At 41.9% G+C, this 21,206-nt stretch overlaps 1 protein-coding gene across 3 annotated transcripts in view; it reads right to left on the bottom strand.

The window, feature by feature from the left end:
• Positions 1 to 21,206, bottom strand: part of SAMD8 (sterile alpha motif domain containing 8) — a 58,719-nt gene that overhangs the window by 15,748 nt on the left and 21,765 nt on the right. For 2 of the 3 annotated variants that reach the window (XM_033208331.1, XM_033208334.1), the window contains exon 2: positions 11,295 to 11,887. In XM_033208331.1, coding sequence (XP_033064222.1) covers positions 11,295 to 11,887 — 593 coding nt within the window. Of the gene's footprint in view, positions 1 to 11,294; positions 11,888 to 15,114; positions 15,268 to 21,206 lie in introns of those variants that run through there. The other variant, XM_033208332.1, reaches the window with a different exon arrangement.

The following is a 21,206-nucleotide window of genomic DNA, read 5'->3' as shown; positions in this document are numbered from 1 at the left end:
ATCTCTTATTTCTCTTGAAAACATAAAAGTTTTTTTTAAATGTTCATCTGCTCCCTATTTTGTGTTTTCCATTTTTTTTTTTTTCTGTTTGCGTTAATGTTTTTCTCAGACGTCTGGTTTCTTGACTGATCATTCATATTTGACAGTAAAGTACTAAAAGAGATGATGAGACACTCTGTGGGCACAGACTGAGCTTTGTCAAGTTTCAGGTTTCTCTGCGCACTCAGAGTGCACAGGGATCTGGTTGATTAGATAAGGACATCCCAAAGAGTTATTTACAGTGTTTTTCTCCAGGTTTTCCAAGGAAAGGAATCTTATCCTTCTTGGAAGACTGGGGTTGGGTGGGAAGGGAGATGGGAAATGTCTGGCTACTTAAGAAAGGGAGCTAGAAGTCTCTATGATTAGTATATAGACTTTTAATGAATCCTCTTGAAAACATTGCAGCTCTGTTCTCATCTGGACATGGTATCCCTAAGTCAACAGTGCTTCACATTCAACTGCTCTAGAGAACAGACCACTAGTCTTCTATCAGAGTAGAGCAGGTCTAAAAGCTTAAGTAGATTTTCTTTTTTTTTTTTTGAGACAGGGTCTCATGCTGTTGCCCAGGCTGCAGTGCAGTGGGGCAATCTCAGCTAAGTGCAACCTCCACTAACTACAACCTCCGCCTCCTGGGATCAAGCCATCCTCCCACCTCAGATTCCCCAGTAGCTGGGACTACAGGCACACTCCACCATGCCTGGCTAATTTTTGTATTTTTTGTAGAGAAAGGGTTTCACCATGTTGCCCAGGCTTAAGGAGATTTTTAACCAATTCTCCCCTACTTAGCTCCTATCTGTACCTGGCCTTGAGTGATGCTTGGTACTTTCTGTTTTATCGGAGCTCTGAAGTACAAATAAACTCACCTCTTGAGCAGGGCCACCTTCCACCCCCAACTTCACAACAGGTACTTAGTGTTCCACTTTCCAAACTTTCATTATTAGCACTGTTTTTGCTTTCATGGGATTATACAGTTTCTTCACTCTTTCACTGTCATTTCAGTGGACTGTTGTGAGGAACCTGTCAAATGTGTATTCAATCTCTCGTATTATTTTTGAGCTAAGCTTTTAAAATGCATTATACATGGATACGCCTTTTTTCTGGATGTAATTTAATTTTCTTGGCAGGGCGCGGTAGCTTATGCCTGTAATCCCAGCACTTTGGGAGGCCGAGGTGGGCAGATCACGAGGTCAGGAGATCGAGACCATCCTGGCTAATACAGTGAAACCCTGTCTCTTACTAAAAAACACACAAAAAAGTTAGGTAGGCGTGGTGGCGGGCGCCTGTAGTGCCAGCTACTCGGGAGGCTGAGGCAGGAGAATGGCGTCAACCCGGGAGGTGGAGCTTGAGGTGAGCCGAAATTGCGTCACTGCACTCCAGCCTGGGCGACAGAACAAGACTCCGTCTCAAAATAAATAAATAAATAAATAAATAAATAAATAAATTTTCTTTAGTAACTTAGAGTCATCACTATGAATACTGATTATTATACTGTATATGGTAATGACCTCGGAGACTACTGAAAAATGAAGGACAGTTAAGCCCCAGATTGATGTAGTTTTTCCATTATTTATGTTTGCTTTTTATAGTGCTTCTGTTTCCTCCCTTGCTATTATGGTTATTGGCTCTCACTTCTCACTGCCGTAGGTGGGCCTCCTCTAGAAACATTCCTATTTCCTTCTAATTTTCTGTTTCTATGTGCTGAACATCTTGGATTTGTATAAAGTAAGCTTCAGAAGCAGACCCTGAAACAAACTTCAGTATGAAAGTCAATTACAGGGAAATGATCTCAAAGAAAACCCACAGGGTAGTGGGTTATGAGATTAGAAGGCAAGGAAGCAAAGCAAGGGTGAGACATCAAGCAAAGCCCTGTGGAGAACTCAGGAAAGGGTACTTTGGCTTAGGCTTATGGGGAATTTGGGACAGTGTAGGTCCAATCTAAATGTCGTCCCAACCAGGGCAAAGAGAAGTGAGTCACTGGTTAAGGACAGCTGCTGGTGGGAAGTAAATTTCCAAGTAGTTTTTGGCTTTCTCTTCAAGCAGGCAAAGTTGCTCCAGCAGCCCAAGAGCAGCCCTCCAACAGAGACATATCTGCTGGATGTTGGGAGTATCCATGTGCAAGAAAATGGAAAAGAGATCTGAGGGGATATAGAAGGAACACTGACATCATCTGCTACCATTCTCCTATGAATCAAGTTTAGATGTTTAAGACCATGGAGTTTCAGTGAGTGGCATAGTAAGTAAAAAGAGTTAGGCAAAATTTGGTTTGAAATCATCACTGCAAATTGATAATATATGTCCTGCTGGACATGGTGGCTCACACGTGTAATCCTAGCACTTTGGGGGGCCGAGGTGGACAGATGTCTTGAGGTCAGGAGTTCGAGACCAGCCTGGCCAATATGGTGAAACTCCTTTTCTGCTAAAAATACAAAAATTAGCTGGGTGTGGTGGTGTACGCCTATAATCCCAGCTACTCAGGAGGCTGAGGCATGAGAACCATTTGACCCAGGAGATGGAGGTTGCAGTGAGTTGAGATCACACCACTGCACCCCAGCCTGGGTAACAGTGAGACTCTGTCTCAAAAAACAAAAACAAAAACAAAAAAACTTTGCACATGAATGTTCATACCAGCATTATTAATAATAGCCAAAAAGTAGAAACAACACAAACACCTATCAACTGATAAATGGATAAACAAAATTGGTACATCCATACAGTGGAATATTATTTGGTAATAAGAAGGAAGGTAGTGCTGATACACGCTACGGTATGGATAAATCTTGAAAATGTTGTGCTGAGTGACACAGAAAGACCCGATATTGTATGGTTCCACTTATATGAAATGTCCAGAATAGACAAATTCACAGAAACAAAGTAGATTAGTGGTTGCTAGGGTCTGAAGAAAGGAAGGAACAGAGTATGACTGCTAATGGGTATGAGTTTCTTCCCAGGATGATGAAAATGTTCTGGAATTAGTGGTGATGGCTGTACAACTTTGTAAATACACTAAAAACCACTTAATTGTATACTTTATTTTATTATTATTATTTTTTGAGACAGAGCCTTGCTCTGTCACCCAGGCTGGAGTGCAGTGGTGTGATCTCAGCTCACTGTAAACTCCACCTCCCAGGTTCAAGCAATTCGCCTGCCTCAGCCTCCAGAGTAGCTGGGATTACAGGCGCATGCCACCACACCCGGCTAATTTTTGTATTTTTAGTAGAGACAGGGTTTCGCCATGTTGGCCAAGCTGGTCTTTAATTCCTGACCTCAGGTAATCCACCTGCTTCGGCCTCCCAAAGTGCTGGGATTACAGGCATGAGCCACTGCACCCAACCAGTATACTTCAAAATAATAAAAGCCTGATTGTTCTGCTGGACCATTTCCTGCTCTCCCACTATGCTTTGTTTTTTTATTTTTATTTTTTGCTTGTTTTTTGTTTACTATTTTTTCATCTACCGCATATCCTTTACTTCCTTCTTTTTTTCTTTTTTTTTTTTTGAGACAGAGTTTCGCTCTTGTTGCCCATGCTGGAGTACAATGTGATCCCAGCTCACCACAACCTCCACCTCTCAGATTCAAGCAGTTCTCCTGCCTCAGCCTCCTGAGTTGCTGGGATTACAGGCATGCACCACCACGTTGGCTAATTTTGAATTTTTAGTAGAGATGGGGTTTTTTCATGTTGGTCGGGCTGGCCTCGAACTCCCAACCTCAGGTGATCCACCTGCCTCAGCCTCCCGAAGTGCTGGGATTATAGGCATGAGACACCGCACCCGGCCTTACTTCTTTCCTCATCCATATCAGTCCATGCCCTCATTTTAACCATTCCCTTGCCACTTTTCCCTTCATTGTGCTGCCTAGCAAAACTCAACCCTGCTTAAATCCAGTTTTCCACCTATTCCATACCTGTATCTGTTGTTGAATGAGGCTGGTAAAAACACACAATGCTAATACGACTACTAACCTCAAGGAGACCATTAAGTGCTGCTACTGCATTACACAAGTCTATTCACTCTCCTACTCTCCTAGATGGCTAATTTTATACATCTTATCCTTCCTCCTCAAACCTCCATCCTCCTCTCCATTCTCACTGTCTTTATACAGAGAAAATAAAAATAATCAGGAGAGCACTTCCTTGTGCTCCACCATCACACATGGCAACTCTCTACCTATTTTCCTATTTTCTATCTTCCCCTCTGTTATGAAGGAACAGCCCAAGGGCCTAAGGCCAGCCTCTCCCAGCCACAAGGTCCCATTCCTTTTCATCTACTCAAGGGCACTGTTCTAACATTGTACCCTCGCTTTCCTCTACCATCATTGCCCCCCCCATCGAGTCATTCTTATTATTAATACAACAAACATGCTATCATATAGCCAATCAAAAAAACAAAAACAAACAAACGCCCTCTTGACACTAGATCCTTCCCCACTCCTGCCCAAGCTACAGCTCCATTTCTCTGCTGCCCTTCTAGGAAAACTTGCCCCTACAGGTAAGACTTTTTCTCCAGTTTCTCTGTTCCCATTTTCTCTCTCTCTCTCTCTCTCTCACCATTTCTTTGCCTAATTCTTTTAATTTGAAAAATTCTGATCCTACAAAAAAAGTTAGAAGAATCAACACTATATTTTTCACCTAAACTCATCATTTACAATAAATAACATTTTGCCACATCAGCCTTCTTTCATTCTTTCTATACATACCTACATACATATACACACATACTCTTTTCGGGGAGCTGAACCCCTCCCCGAAGTAAGTTGCAGACATTATGACACCTCTCCCCTTTGTTTCTCTAGGAACAAGGATATCCTCCTCATAACCCAATACACTATTACACCTAGGAAATTGTAACACTGATTTAGTATCATTTAACATGCAGTCCATATTCCAATTTTCCTAATTGTCCCAAAAATGTCCTTTATAGCAGTATTTTTCTTTTCTTGATATAGGATCTAATTACAGTTCATGTTTCTCTTGGTTGTCTCTTCAATTTCCCTTACATTTCCAACTGGATTTTGCCTGCCATGACACTGAGTCCACATCAGCTGTCTTGTAGAATATTCCATGTTCTGGATTTGTCTGATTGTTTCTTCATGATTAGATATAGGTTAAAGTTTTTTATTTTTGGACAAGATGATTACAGAGGTGATGCTGTAGACATCACATGCAATGCACATAATGTCTACTTGTCCCACTGTGATGCCACATTTGATCATTTGGTTAAAGTGATGCATGTCAGATCTTGCCACTGTAAAGCTACCTCATTCCCTCTGTAATTAAGTAATATGTGAGATGAAACTTTCAGATCATGTGAATAAGCTCCCCCTCGGTGGCCTTTCACCTAATAGATTTTATCATCTACTGATGACTTGCCTGAATACACTCGAGGAGGCAGAATAATCATGCCGTCCACATTTATTTGCTCATATTATTCTTGAAGAGCTTCCCCTCTCACCCCACTATTTTTGTTTGTTTGGTCTCAGCCCTGGTCTGGTTCATTTTAGTGAGGAATGGTATGTATTTATTTGTTTACTTACTCACTTACTGAGACAAACAAAAGGTGTCATTTTGTTGCCCAGGCTGGAGTGCAGTGGCATGATCACAGCTCACTACAGCCTTGATCTCTTGGGCTCAAGTGATCCTCCTGCCTCAGGCTCTGAAGTAGCTGGGACTGCAGGCATAAACCACCACACCTAGCTAATTTTTAATTTTTTGTAGAGACTGGATCTCACTATGTTGTCCAGGCTGGGTTAGAACTCCTGGGCTCAAGCAATCCTCCCACCTGGGCCTCCCCAAATGCTGGGATTACAGGAGTCAGCCACCGTACCTGGCCTGGGAATAGTATTTTAAAACAATGATCTGTGTGCTCATAGTGCTACTGTTGCTGAGTTTTTCCTGCAAATCATTTTGTATCAGTTCACAGAAACTGTCTTCATTCTTTTCTATGATTAAATAGTATTCCACTGTATAGATGTATGACAGTCTATTCAACCAGCTTCCCATGAGTAAGCATTTAGATTATTTACAATATTTATAATTATTACAATTAATGTCACAACAAATACTGTTGCACTCATGTTGTTTCATATTTGTGGAGTACCTTCATGTAAATTCCAATACATCTCACATTCTCTCCTGAACCCATTATAACCCATTTTGCCCTTATTAACTCTTGTCATAGTCACTGATGACCAACATGTTGCTAAAGCCAATGGTCAATTATCCTCATCTTACTTGACCTCTCAGCTGCATCTGATACAGCCAATTGTTCCTAACTTCTTTTTTTTTTTTTTTTTTTTTGATGGAGTCTTGCTCTGTCACCCAGGCTGGAGTGCAGTGGCACAATCTCAGCTCACCACAACCTCCGCCTCCCATGTTCAAGCAATTCCCCTGCCTCAGCCTCCCGAATAGCTGGGACTACAGGCGGGCACCACCATGCCCAGCTAATTTTTGTATTTTTAGTAGAGACAGGGTTTCACTATGTTGGCCAGGTTGGTCTCAAACTTCTGACCTTGTGATCCACCCGCCTTGGCCTCCCAAAGTGCTGGGATTACAGACGTGAGCCACCGCGCCTGGCCTCCTAATTTCTTAAAATACTTTTTTTTGGCTTGGCTTCTGGCATACTATTCTCTCTCTCTGCCCATTCCCAAATCTTAGCCTAGATTTCTGTCTCAATCTCTCTGAACTTCTGCTCATATTTCCATCTCTTACTTGACGTCTGATTTTGCTATAAAACATATCTCAAACCTGACATGTCGAAAACCAAACCCTTAATTTTCCCTCCAAGTCAGCTCCTTCCAGTTTTCCCATCTCTGTAAATGGCAACTCCATCTTTACAGATGCTCGGGTTAAAAATCTTGGAATAGGCTGGGAGTGGTAGCTCACGCCTGCAGTCCCAGTGCTTTGGGAGGCAGAGAAGGGAGGATCACTTGAGGCTAAAAGTTTGGGACCAGCCTAGGCAACATAGCAAAACCCCATTTCTACAAAAGGTTTAAAAATCAGGCAGGTGTGGTGGCACACACCCGTAGTTGTAGTGACTCAGGAGGCTAAGGAAGGAGATCACTCGAGCCTAAGAATTTGAGGTTACAGTGATCTATGACTGCACCACCAAACTCCAGCCTGGAGAACACAGTAACACCCTGTCTCAAAAAAAAAAACATCTTGGAATATTTGACTTCTCTCTCTTAATTCATCAAATCCATCAGCAAATTCTGTTCTAATTTCAAAATATATATAGAATTTGACTCTTTCATACCACCTCTACCACTGTTCTCATCCAATCTAACATCTTTATCTAGATGAATTTAATAAATTCTTAAATGATCCCTAGATCCCCACCCACGCTCCCAGGGTATTCTCAATACAACAACAAGAATGACCTTTTAAAATAGAAGTTAGATCCCTCAACTCTTTTCCTCAGTACTTTCCAGTGGTTTCCCTTTTCATTTAGAATGAAAGCTGAAGTCCTTACAATAGTCCTCAAGTCCTTACACAACCTGGCTTCTTGTCTCCTCTCAGATCTGCTCTTCTCATCTCTCACTGGTTGTTCCTTAAATATGCCAGGAACACTCCCAGTACAGATTTTTGCACCCAGCTGTTTCCTTTCTCTAAAGTACTATTTTCCCCAGACAGCCACATGATTTCTTCCTTACTTCCTTGGGGTCTTCTGTTTACAGTTGGAAAAACTGTATAAAACAGGAGAGGAGATACAGGGATATAACAACTTCTTAAACAGCTTTCAATAAGTTCTCCTTAATGTAGTATCACCCCTTCACCTCCAGTATCCACATCCTTGAGAAATCTGCAATATAAACTGGGTTGGTTCTCAGTTTTCCCCATTGCTCAAATTTTATAATTAGGTTAATTTTGGGTTTGCCAATTGCCACTTATCCATCTGTCTTCCAACTTCCAAAAAGGTATGGCTGTTTTCTCCTATTTTATCCACTCCATCTTGTGGGCTTACTTAAAAAACAAAACAAAAAACTCTTTACTATAGTTTGCCAGGCACGGTGGCTCACGCCTGTAATCCCTGTACTTTGGGAGGCCGAGGTGGGTGGATCATTTTAGGTCAGGAGTTCGAGACCAGCCTAGTCAACACAGTGAAACCCTGTCTCAACTAAAAATACAACAAAACTAGCTGGGCATGGTGGCACATGTCTGTAATCCCAGCTACTTGGGAGGCTGAGGCAGGAGAATAGCTTGAACACGGGAGGCAGAGGTTGCAGTGAGCCGAGATTGCATCATTGCACTCCAACCTGGACTCTGTCTCAAAACAACAAAAACAAAAAAAAAACCTCTTTACTATAGTTTTAGTTGGGGTTTGACAGGGAGCAAAATGAGATGTATACATTATTCTGGCACAGTAACACAGACATTTTAAATTCATTTCATTTTCAAATACAAATACTACAAGGCAGTTTTATTTTACTTTATGTACGTATATATGTATTTTTTTTGAGACGGAGTCTCACTCTGTTGCCCAGGCTGGAGTGCAGTGGCATAATCTCGGCTCACTGCAAGCTCCGCCTCCCGGGTTCACACCATTCTCTGGCCTCAGCCTCCCAAGTAGCTGGGACTACAGGCACCCGCCACCATGCCCAGCTAATTTTTTTGTATTTTTAGTAGAGACGGGGTTTCACTGTGTTAGCCAGGATGGTCTCAATCTCCTGACCTCATAATCTGCCTGCCTCGGCCTCCCAAAGTGCTGGGATTACAGGCGTGAGCCACCGTGCCCGGCATATGTATTTTTTTTTGAGACAGACTCTTGCTTTGACACCAAGGTTGGAGTGCGATGGCACAATCTTGGCTCACTGCAACCTCTGCCTCCCGGGTTCAAGCAATTCTCCTGCCTCAGCCTCCTGAGTAGCTGAGATTACAGGTGTCCACCACTACATCCAGCTAGTTTTTGTATTTTTAGTAGAGACGGGGTTTCACCATGTTGGCAAGGCTGGTTTCGAATTCCTGACCTCAGGTGATCCCACCTGCCTCATCCTCTCAAAGTGCTGGGATCACAGGTTGAGCCCTAACGCCCAGCAAAAGCACTTTTAGAAGGGCAAAATGTTTTATAAAAAACAAACAAGCAGCCAGGCGCGGTGGCTCATGCCTGTAATCCCAGCACTTTGGGAGGCTGAGGTGGGCAGATCATCTGAGGTCACAAGTTCGAGACCAGCCTGACCAACATTGTGAAATCCCCGTCTCTACTAAATATACAAAAATTAGCCAGGCGTGGTAGTGGGTGCCTGTAATCCCAGTTACTCGGGAGGCTGAGGCAGGAGAATCACTTGAACCTGGGAGGCGGAGGTTGCAGTGAGCTGAGATCATGCCATTGTACTCCAGCCTGGGTGACAGAGCAAGACTCCATCTAAAAAGCAAAAACAAAACCTAAAATTAACAAACAAGAAAGTAATACCCAAATTTTTAAAAGATTTAAAAATCAAAAATGTGAAAACAGTTCTGAACACTTGTTTACTGTTTCATTATTATTGTTGTTGTTGGAGACAGGCAGGGTCTCACTGTGCTGCCCAGGCTGGAGTGCAGTGGGGCAACTACAGCTCACTATAACCTCGACCTCTTAGGCTCAAGTGATCCTCCCACTTTGGCCTCCTGAGTAGTTAGGACTACAGGCATGTGCCATCATGCCTGGCTAATTTTTAAGTGTTTGGAGAGATGGGGGTCTTGCTATGTTGCAAGTCTTGAATTTGTAGGCTAGTCTTGAACTCCTGGACTCAAGCAAACCTCCCACCTGGGCCTCCCAACGTGCTGGGATTATAGGCATGAGCCACCATGCCCGGCCTACTATCCTATTCTTATTTTTCATATGGTACACATATACTGTATTTTTTATGTATTCAGTATTTAATAAAACAGCACGCTATCACTGAATCCATTTGTCCTCTTTGTGATAGTTCCAATTCATTTGATGATATGACACTACCAATATTTTTGAAAAAGTAGAACGCTATTCTTCATTAAAAAAAAAAAGGCAACCAAGTTGCATTTATTACAAACATCATTCCAGGATACTCCCTTAAAATCTAAAGTACCTGGCCAAGCGTGGTGGCTCATGCCTGTAATCCCAGCACTTCGGGAGGCCAAGGTGGGTGGATTTCCTGAAGTCAGGAGTTCGAGACCAGTCTGGCCAACGTGGTAAAACCCCGTCTCTACTAAAAATACAAAACAATTAGCTGGGCATGGTGGCATGCGCCTGTAATCCCAGCTACTCCGGAGGCTGAGACAGGGGAATGGCTTGAATCAGGGAGGTGGAGGTTGCAGTGAGCCAAGATCACACCACTGCACTCCAGCCTGGGTGACAGAGCGAGACTCTCTCTCAAAAAATCTGAAGTACCATGGCCTGGCACGGTGGCTCAAGCCTGTAATCCCAGCACTTTGGGAGGCTGAGACGGGCGGATCACGAGGTCAGGAGATTGAGGCCATCCTGGCTAACACGGTGAAACCCCGTCTCTACTTAAAAAAAAAATACAAAAAACTAGCCGGGCGAGGTGGCAGGCGCCTGTAGTCCCAGCTACTCGGGAGGCTGAGGCAGGAGACTGGCGTAAACCCGGGAGGCGGAGCTTGCAGTGAGCTGCGATCCGGCCACTGTACTCCAGCCTGGGCGACAGAGAGAGACTCTGTCTCAAAAAGAAAAAAAAAAGAAAAAAAAAAAAGAAAAAAAAAATCTGAAGTACCCAAGGAGCTATAACTACACAAAAAAAATGAAGCAGTTCAGGCCCTGATGGCTCATGCCTGTAATCCCAACACTTTGAGAGGCCAAGGTGGGAGGATCCTTTAAGCCCAGGAGTTCGCCCAGCCTGGGCAACCCGGTGGGACTCTATCTCTACAAAAAACTTAAAAATTAGCTGGGCGTGGTGGCACATGTCTACAGTCCCAGTTACCTGGGAGGCTGAGGTGGGAGGACTGCTTGAGCCCGGGAGGTTGACGCTGTAGTGAGCCATGGTCGTGCCACTGCATTCCAGCCTGGGTGACAGTGCAGTGTGAGATTGTCTCAAAATAAAAAATTAAATTAAATTAAATTAAATTGAAAAATTAAAAAGTTAAGCACTGGTTTTTCTCACTCACCTAGGTTTAAGGCCTAATTTAAGTGAAAAAGGTAACTTCAAAGCATATCTTTTTATACCAGCAGATAAAGCAAATGGAAAGTATACATCTACCACAATAAGAAACAATATAATTATCATAAATATAGTATCACTGCTGTTAATTATAGCAACCTCCTACAAACTTAGCAACTAGAAACAAAACTTACCTATCTAAGAATATATCTGGGAGTGGTGGATAGGTCTGCATGTCAGGCACTCGCTCATGGACTATAACCATAATGAAAGATGTAAATCCAAATACTATAAAAACATATATACAACTCAGTATAGTCTTCCAGTATTCTGGGTCCAATCTTCGAACAGAATGTTTGTTTTTACCATTCATGTACTGGTACTGATCAGAATTCAAGTCAGTGATGGGTCCGTCACAGTCATGGGAAAGCTCCCCATTACAGAGCCAGTCTGTACTCTGAAGAGCACTGATGAAAGGGGTCATGGAACCCATGGGACTGTCACTGTTGTAGCCCATCTCTTCTAAAACATCAATATGTATTTTCTGCAATTTTCGGACCGAGAGCATTAACCTTTTAATGTCCCCTAAGACTTTGATTTCCAGAGGAGGAGACCGGAGATCATATTCAGTCAATGTTAGCAATGTGATTCCATCAAGTCGGTGCTTATTGCATAAAATGTCCACATATTCAAAAAAGCCTTCATCCTTCAGCCACACAGCTACATGCTTGGTAGTCCAGCGGCGAATGCAGAGTTGATTATGACCTGCCATTTCCTCCTCCACTGCCTGTCAGGAGAAAACAGGAAAACAAAACAAAAGCTTCAGTGTGTCCTAACAATTTCTTCAAAGACAAACACACATAAATACACCAGAAACAGGCCAGGCGCAGTGGCTCATGCCTATAATCCCCAGCACTTTGGGAGGCTGAGTTGGGAGCATCACTTAAGCCCAGGAGTTTGAGACCAGTCCTGGCAACATAGCAAGACCCCATCTCTACCAAAAAAGAAAATTTAGCCTGGGCATGGTGGTACGCCTATAGTCTCAGCTACCTGGTAGGCCGAGGTGGGAGGATTACCTGAGTCTGGGAGGTCAAAGCTGCAGTGCGCCATGGTTGTGCCACTGCACTCCAGCCTGGGCAACAGAGGAGATTATCTCAAAAACAACAAAAAAAGCTATATATATATAAATACACACACACACACGTATACATACACACACACACACATCCAGAAACAGTAATTTAGCTGCACCATCCTGTTGGCTTCTAGAGTGAAAGAAAAATTATTCAATAACGAATGGTTTTCAATAGATTAACATACTAATAATTTTATGCATATGACTCCAACAGCAGAAGAAAATTTAATAATCAAATATTTTTATAGAAAGACATTTTACAAACGGCTTTTCCACTACATCAGTCATAATTAAAAAGTCTACTCGAGAACTAAGAAAAATCCCATTTTAATACTTTTCATAAAATCAAGAAATATAGGAAGATTTATTATATTTTTAAAAGTCAAAGAAAAGAGAGAAAAAAATCCAATTTCTGAAATCTCCATGTTCATGGAAAATGTATCTCCCCACCTGGGAGGAAATAAACATAAAAGAAAAGTAGATAACTGTAATTCCAGGAAACGCTTTAGATTAAGCATTTTTGTTTGTTTGTTTGTTTGTTTTGAGAGGGAGCCTTGCTCTGTCACCCAGGCTGGAGTGCCCTGGTGCTATCTCGGCTCACTGCAAGCTCTGCCTCCCGGGTTCACACCATTCTCCTGCGTCAGCCTCTGGAGTAGAGCTGGGACTACAGGCGCCTGCCACCACGCCCGGATAATTTTTTGTATTTTTAGTGGAGACAGGGTTTCACCGTGTTAGCCAGGATGGTATTGATCTCCTGCCCTCGTGATCTGCCCGCCTCGGCCTCCCAAAGTGCAGGGATTACAGGCGTAAGCCACCGTGCCCGGCCAATTAAGCGTATTTCTAACTACTATATACAAAATAATTTCTATAACAGATATGAAGCCTTTAAACTAGACATATATTTGAATCTCAATAATAATTCAGTTCTTTCTACAGCTTTGAATATTACATTATAGAACTGAATAGGGCATTTTATTCTTAAACTATCATGGACTTTAGCAATAAAATTTTTAAAAGCAAACTGTCATTTCAATGTACTCACAAATTTGATGACCAGACTTTATACTGCAGAATAAAAGGCCAATAATGTGCTATGTTTTAAAAAGTACCAATAATTTTTACTACCTTGATTTCACACAGCTCTATTTATGTTCTTCTGTTGTAAAACATTCAGTTACTTGGGCCTCCTCAGGTTTATAAAGTATATCAGATACATAGGAGACAAAGGTCTATGTGGAAAAAAACACGATTTCTCAAAAGCACTTTCTCAACTATTAAAGCCTGTAAGTTTTTTGACACTTTCCAGACCTCTGAAGATTGTATTTCCTCCTGAGATAATTTTTAAAAAATGGTAGGCAAACTTTAAAGCATAAAAGAATAAAATGATACAACGAACACCTATGTGCCTACTACCCAGCTTGGAAAAAAAAAAAAACTATTATAATACAAATGTTCTTTTTTAAAAATCTGGATATTAGTTATATGGGCTTGTTCCTTTTGTGAAAATTCATTAAGCTATATAATTGTGATCTATACTTTTCTCTATATATGTTAGGTTAAACTTTATCTTCGAAGTCTTGAAAAACCAAATAAAACATCAATACAAATGAATATCCTTCTATCCTGAAGGACAAATGAATGAGGACAGCATCCTCTTCCTCAATGTAGTAATTCTTGATTTAATGATTTAGTGATATAAATGCACTGTGATATAAATGCATTTAGTGATATAAGTGCACTGTTGGCTATGAAAAACTTTTTGTGCTTCCTTACAACAAGAAAAGTAAATGGTACTGCTCTGAATTCTTTCCCCACCCACATAAACTCTTGCCACGAAGACTTATAGTTACTTGGCAAAGGCAGACATTTTAACTACATGAGTACCACTTGTATCATCAAAATTATTTAGAAAACAATAAGCTTGATAAAATCCACCCATAGATGAATGTCAGGGAAATGTCAGTTAATCAGTAAGTATTTATTTCTTTATTACTAAAAGCAATCTTAATTTTTGGAAGGCTTAAGTCATATTTTGTTTCACAAAATAACTTTTATTATCGACCCACATAGTTTCCCTGTCTGTGAAAATTACTATCACATCCATTTACAAGGAGTCTATATTTTTTTACAAAGTTGTCTAATTCTTATGCATTATGGAATAACAAAAACTCTTAACTCTTTTAGGCTATAGCATATCATCACCACCTCAAATGCCAAAGAATTATGATTTATTCACTTTAACACATGGAACTTACACATTTATGTATTATATTATTTTATATCACTTATTATATCATATATACAATTCCATTAGAAGTATGATTTTGCTGTTTTAGTTCACATGGATAACTAGATGCTTTCACCCTACCTACTATACATACCTTCTTTTACCCAAGGTATGCTCTGACTAAATTACTTCATCCTTGGATATCCAACAAGCACATGCTATAATCTCTGTAGCAGTTATGACATAGCGAATCTGAGAGACAAGTTTCTTTCACATAAAACAAAGCCAGCCGGGCACGGTGGCTCACGCCTATCCCAGCACTTTGGGAGGCTGAGGAGGGTGGATCATGAGGTCAGGAGCTCAAGACCAACCTGGCCAAGATGGTGAAACCCCGTCTCTACTAAAAATACAAAAAAATTAGCCGGGCATGGTGGCAGGCACCTGTAATCTCAGCTACTAGGGAGGCTGAGGCAGAGAACTGCCTCAACCTGGCAGGCAGAGGTTGCAGTGAGCAGAGATCGCACCACTGCACTCCAGCCTGGGCAACAGAGGGAGACTCCGTCTCAAAAAAAAAAAAAAAAAATACAAGGCCAGATTTATTTAGTCACATTATTTCTAGTCTGTTAACATTCCCCTTTCTCTAACAGCTTACCACCAATGGGTTCCATGTCACTCCCATTCTCGAAGAATTATTCGTTAGGACAGTTTCCTCTCATACTCTGTTCAGAATGATTCTTCTCTTCTTTTATGTTTTTTTCCCCTGTCTTAGCTCACCAGTTCTTTACAACCTCAATCAGGCTAACAGGCTTTGATGCTGACGTTTTAGCTGCTAGAAAATATGAGTTATACATGGAAGTCTCTTGGAAGTCTTTGAGCCTGCTGTGGGAATGCCCTAAAAGCATGACACATTTCACTGTTCTGCTTTATCAGGTCAGTGCATGCCCTTTAATTGTATGCTACTATGTAATAGTTAAGAGGCCCATACTAAATCACTACTTAGCTAACACTGTGAAAGCCTGCATGAAAGAGGTATATGAAAAGATGATAAAAAGCTTTAGGGCCCATTTAATATTTATGGTGTACCAAAGGAATTACAGGGAACAGGAGACTTTGAGTGATAAATACAAATTGAAAAATAAGGAAATTAGATTAGTAAGTGTTTACAGATATTAAGAATTCAGCTTTTATCAATAATTAATACAAATAAATGATCTGTTAAAGGACATGTGCTTCTGACCAAGATTTATTAACAAGAACCAGATTTATCCTCTGACCTGAAACAACGAAAAAACAAACAAAATATATGGGGAAAAAAGTGTCAGCCAGGTGTGGTGGCTCACGTCTGTAATCCCAGCACTTAGGGAGGCTGAGGTGGGTGGATCACCTGAGGTTGAGAGCAGCCTGGCCAACATGGAGAAACCCTGTCTCTACTAAAAGTACAAAAAATTAGCTGGTTGTGGTGGCAGATGCCTATAATCCCAGCTACTTGGGAGGCTGAGGCGGGAGAATTGCTTGAACTCGCGAGGTGGAGGTTGAGGTGAGGTGAGATTGCGCCATTGCACTCTAGCCTGGGCAACAAGAGCAAAACTCCGTCTCCAAAAAAAAAAAGTTTCAAGACACTGGACATCAGGAAGATCCCTGAGAGCCAGGAAACAAATAAGGTGAACCCTACTGCACCAGGTTATGGCCTTGAGTTTCCCAGCCACAAGAGGCACAGGATGGGAAACTCACATGAGGTCTGGCAGGCTCAATGAGTTGAGGAGATGGAGCTGAGAGTTTGGGGTGATCAAGATGGCTAGTGTTTATGGGGCACAATACTGAAGAGGAGATACACAGACAAGAACTCCAGAGATCTGCGGGTCTCTCTTGAATATTTAGCTGAATGCCTATCAGCACATGTATGTAAGGAAACTAACCAAGACCAAGGAAAGACCACCCAAATGAATTTCCAGCACTCACATGAGGCCAAGAAAGTGCCTATTCCAAACAGCCAGACTGAAAAAAGGTCTCATGAGCAGCTTTGGGTAGAGTACACAGAAACAGCTTGCCATAGTAGTGAGGCAAAACCCTAAGGCAGCAACTCTCAACTGGGGGCAATCCTCCCCACTTCCTGGAACATTTGGCAATGTCTGAAGACATTTTTGGTTGTTAAACTTTGGGGGGAATGCTGTTAAACATTCTATAATGCACAGGACTACCCCCTCCCCCAACAAAGAATTGTTTGGCCCCAAATGTCATGGTGCTGCTGTTGAGAAACCCTACCATTGACTAAACATGTCTCTGGGTTCATCCTAACAAATCTTAAAAGGAAGACTCAAAGGGATCAAACTGTGTTCAAGTAGTTGAAGAGCATCCCACAAAAAGCTCAAGAATATTAATAGAAATACCAAAGTATCTAGAGTACAACAATGAATTCATAATGTCCAACAATGAATTCATAATGTCTGGCATCTAGTCAAAGATTATCAGGCATGCAAAAAAGCAGAAAAGTATCACTTACAATGAGGAGAAAAATCAATCAATCAAGAACTTACACAGATAATAAAATTGGCAGATAAGGACATTAACATAGTTATGATAATTGTGTATTACATTTGTCCAAAAAGTTAAATGAAGAAATAGACACACAATGGGCAGGTGGGGGCTCACGCCTGTAATCCCTGCACTTTGGAAAGCAAGGCAGGAGGATCCCTTGTGGCTAGTTCAAGACCAGCCTGAGCAGCAAAGGTGTGTGCCCCCTGCCCCCACACCATCTCAACAAAAAAGCAAATAGATACATAAAAAAAGACTAATGCAACTCAAAGTTCTAGAGATAAAATGACATTATCTGAGATGAAAAATACCAGGGACTAACAGCTGATGAGACACTGAAGAAGGTAAGAGCAATAAATGTAACTAAGTAACAAGAGAAACAATTCAAGGGCGCTGGTTGCAATCCCAACACTTTGGGAGGCTGAAGTGGGAGGATTGCTTAAGCCTATGAGTTCAAGACCTGCCTGGGCAACATAGTGAGACCTTGTCTCTATAAATAATTTTTAAAAATTAGCCAGGCATGGTTGTCCATGCTTGTAGTCCCAGCTACTCAGAGGTTCAGGCGAGAAGATCACCTGAGTCCGGGCGTTCAAGGCTGCAGTGGGCTGAAAGCGCGCCACTGCACTCCAGCCTGGGCAACAGAACAAGAGCCTGTCTCAAAAAAAGAAAGAAAAGAAAAGAAACTATTCACAATAAAATACAGAAAAAAAAAAAGAGAACTTTAAAAAAAGAGCATATTAGTCTCAAAAAGGAAGGAAGTTCTGACACATGCTATAACATGGATGAACCTTAAAGACATACTAAGTGAAAAAAGCCAGTCACAAAAGGACAAATACTGTATGATTCCACTTATATGAGGTAACTAGAGTAGTGAAATTCACAGAGACAGAAAGTAGAATGGTGGCTGTCAGGGACTGGGAGCAGGGAGAGAGTCATTTTTTAATAGGTATAGAATTTCAGTTTGGGAAGATTTTTTAAAAGTTCTGAAGATGGATGGTGATAATGGTTGCACAACACAGTAAATGTACTTAACGCCACTGTACTATATAAAAAATGGTTTCGGCCGGGCACAGTGGCTCACACCTGTAATCCCAGCACTTTGGGAGGCCGACGTGGGCGGATCATGAGGTCAAGAGATCGAGACCATCCTGGCTAACATCGCGAAACCCGTCTCCACTAAAAATACAAAAAAAGAGCCGGGCATGGTGGCAGACGCCTGTAATCCCAGCTACTCTGGAGGCTGAGGCAGGACAATCGCTTGAACCCGGGAGGTAGAGGCTGCAGTGAGCCGAGATCGTGCCACTGCACTCCAGCTTGGGTGACAGAGTGAGACTCCAACTCAAAAAAAAAAAAAGTTTAGATTATACATTTGGTTGTGTATATTTTACCACGCACACAGACACCAAAGAAAGAACGTCAATGAGAGGTGGAACAACATCAAACAGCCTCCAAAAGACAAGAGAGAACAGAAAAAAATATTTGAAGTAACAATGGCCAAAATTTTCCAAATTTGGTGAAAACCATAAACATGTGTATCCAAGAAGCTCAACAAACTCCAAAAATAAGAAACAAGAAGAAAGCTATACCAAGGTATATCAAAATGAAATTACTTAAAAACAGTGACAATGAGAAAATCTTAAAAGCAAAAGAAAAAACAGACACATTAGGAACAAAGGTAAGAATGATAAGAGATTTCTTACTGGGCACAAGCCAAGCTAGAACACAGTGAAACAATATATTTAAAGTACTGAAAGAAAAAAAAAACAAAAACCTATAATTGTATGCCCAGTGAAATATCCTTCAAAAGCAAAGGCAAATACTTGTTCAGACACACAAAAGCTGATTTCATCACCAGCAGACACGCACTACAAAAATTTAAAGTCCTTTAAGCAGAAATAAAATGTTACCATACCAAAATATGAATCTACACAAAGAAATGAACACCAAAATGGTAGCCACATGCATAAACATATGCATTTTTTAATCATTTTTGTTTATTTATTTGAGACAGCGTCTCACTCTATCGCCCAGCCTGGAGTGCAGTGGCATGATCACTGCTCACTGCAACCTCTGTCTCCGGGTTCAAGAGATTTTCCTGCCTCAGCCTCCCCAGCAGCTGGGATTATGGGCCCATGCCACTGCACCAGGCTAATTTTTTAATTTTTAGTAGAGACGAGGTTTCACCATGTTGGCCAGGGTGGTCCTGAACTCCTGACCTCAGGTAATCTGCCTGCCTTGGCCTCCCAAAGTGCTGGGAGGCACCGCACCCAGCCTTAAGTTTCTTTTTTTTTTTCTTTTTTTTTTTTTTTGAGAGCGGAGTCTCGCTGTGTCGCCCAGGCTGGAGTGCAGTGGCGCGATCTCACTGCAAGCTCCGCCTCCCGGGTTCCCGCCATTCTCCCGCCTCAGCCTCCGAGTAGCTGGGACTACAGGCGCCCGCCACCGCACCCGGCTAGTTTTTTGTATTTTTAGTAGAGACGGGGTTTCACCGTGTTAGCCAGGAGGGTCTCGATCTCCTGACCTCGTGATCCACCCGTCTCGGCCTCCCAAAGTGCTGGGATTACAGGCTTGAGCCACCGCCCCCGGCTTAAGTTTCTTGAAGAGATAATTTAGGCCAGGCGTGGTGGCTCATGCCTGTAATCCCAACACTTCGGGAGGCCAAAGTGGGCAGATCACATGGTCAAGAGATTGAGACCATCCTGGCCAACATGGTGAAACCCCATCTCTACTAAAAATAGCAAGACTTCATCTCAAAAAAAAAAAGATAATTTACATTTTAAACAAAAAGCAATGTACTGTGGGATTTACAACATATGTAAAACATATGTTGACAATAGCACAAAGGTTGGGAGAAATGGAAATCCACTAATATCAGCTAAAATAATGCCAACAAGAAGCTAAAGAGAAAATTAACCCAAAGCAGAAGGAAATAATGATGAGGGCAGAAATCAGTAACAAAGGCCGGGCATGTTGGCTCACACCTGTAATCCCAGCACTTTGGGAGGCTGAGATGGGCGGATCACCTAGGATCAAGAGTTTAAGACCAGCCTGGCTAACATGGTGAAACCCCATCTCTACTAAAAATACAAAAATTAGCCAGGTGTGGTGGCGGGTGCCTGTAATCCCAGGTACTCGTAAGGCTGAGGCAGGAGAATTGCTTGAACCCAGAAGGCGGAGACTGTAGTGAGCCAAGATCGCGCCACTGCATTCCAGTCTGGGCAAAAAAGTGAGACTCTTTCTCAAAAACAAAAATAAAAATAAAATTTTTTTAAAAAGCGAGCATAAGGAAAAAAAAAAGATGCAAGGCAAGATCGTCACTCTCACCACTTCCATGAAACATCAGAAGTTCTGGTCAGTGTAATAAGATAGAAAAAGAAGTAAAAGGCAGGCCGGGCATGGTGGCTCACACCTGTAATCCCAGCACTTTGGAAGGCCGAGGTGGGCAGATCACAAGGTCAGGAGATAGAGACCATCCTGGCTAACATGGTGAAACCCCATCTCTACTAGAAATACAAAAAATTAGCCGGGTGTGGTGACAGGCGCCTGTAGTCCCAGCTACTCGGGAGGCTGAGGCATGAGAATGGTGTGAACCCGGGAGATAGAGCTTGCAGTGAGCCGACATTGTGCCACTGCACTCCAGCCGGGGCGACACAGGGAGACTCCACCTTGAGGAAAAAAAAAAAAAAAAAAGAAAAGGCATACAGATTTAAAAGGAAGAAATAAAATTCTATTTGCTGACAACTCGATTATTTATGTTGAAAATTCAATAGAATCTACCAAAAACAGTTACTAGAATAAGTCAGTTTAGCAAGATTGCTACATATAATATCAACGAACAAAAATCAATTGTCTTCCTTTTTTTTTTTTTGAGACAGGGTGTCACTCTGTCACCCAGGTTGGAATGCAGTGGCATGATCTCGGCTCACTGCAACCTCCCAGGCTCAAGCCATTCTCCCACTTCAGCCTTCCAAGTAGCTGGGACCACAAGTGCATGCGCACCACACTTGGCTAATTTTTAGTATGTTTGGTAGAAACGGGGTTTCGCTATGTTGCCCAGACCCGTCTCAAACTCCTGAGCTCAGGAGATTCACCTGCCTCAGCCTCCCAAAGTGTGGGATTACAGGTGTTAGCTATCACACCCAGCCATCAATTGTATTTCCATAAGCTAGCAACAAACAATCAAAATTTAAAATGTACAAAATACCATTTGTAATA

This window comes from Trachypithecus francoisi, unplaced genomic scaffold (genome assembly GCF_009764315.1).
Source record: "Trachypithecus francoisi isolate TF-2019V2 unplaced genomic scaffold, Tfra_2.0 Lachesis_group9, whole genome shotgun sequence".
Classification (NCBI taxonomy): domain Eukaryota; kingdom Metazoa; phylum Chordata; class Mammalia; order Primates; family Cercopithecidae; genus Trachypithecus; species Trachypithecus francoisi.
This window is presented reverse-complemented; position numbering and strand designations above follow the sequence as displayed.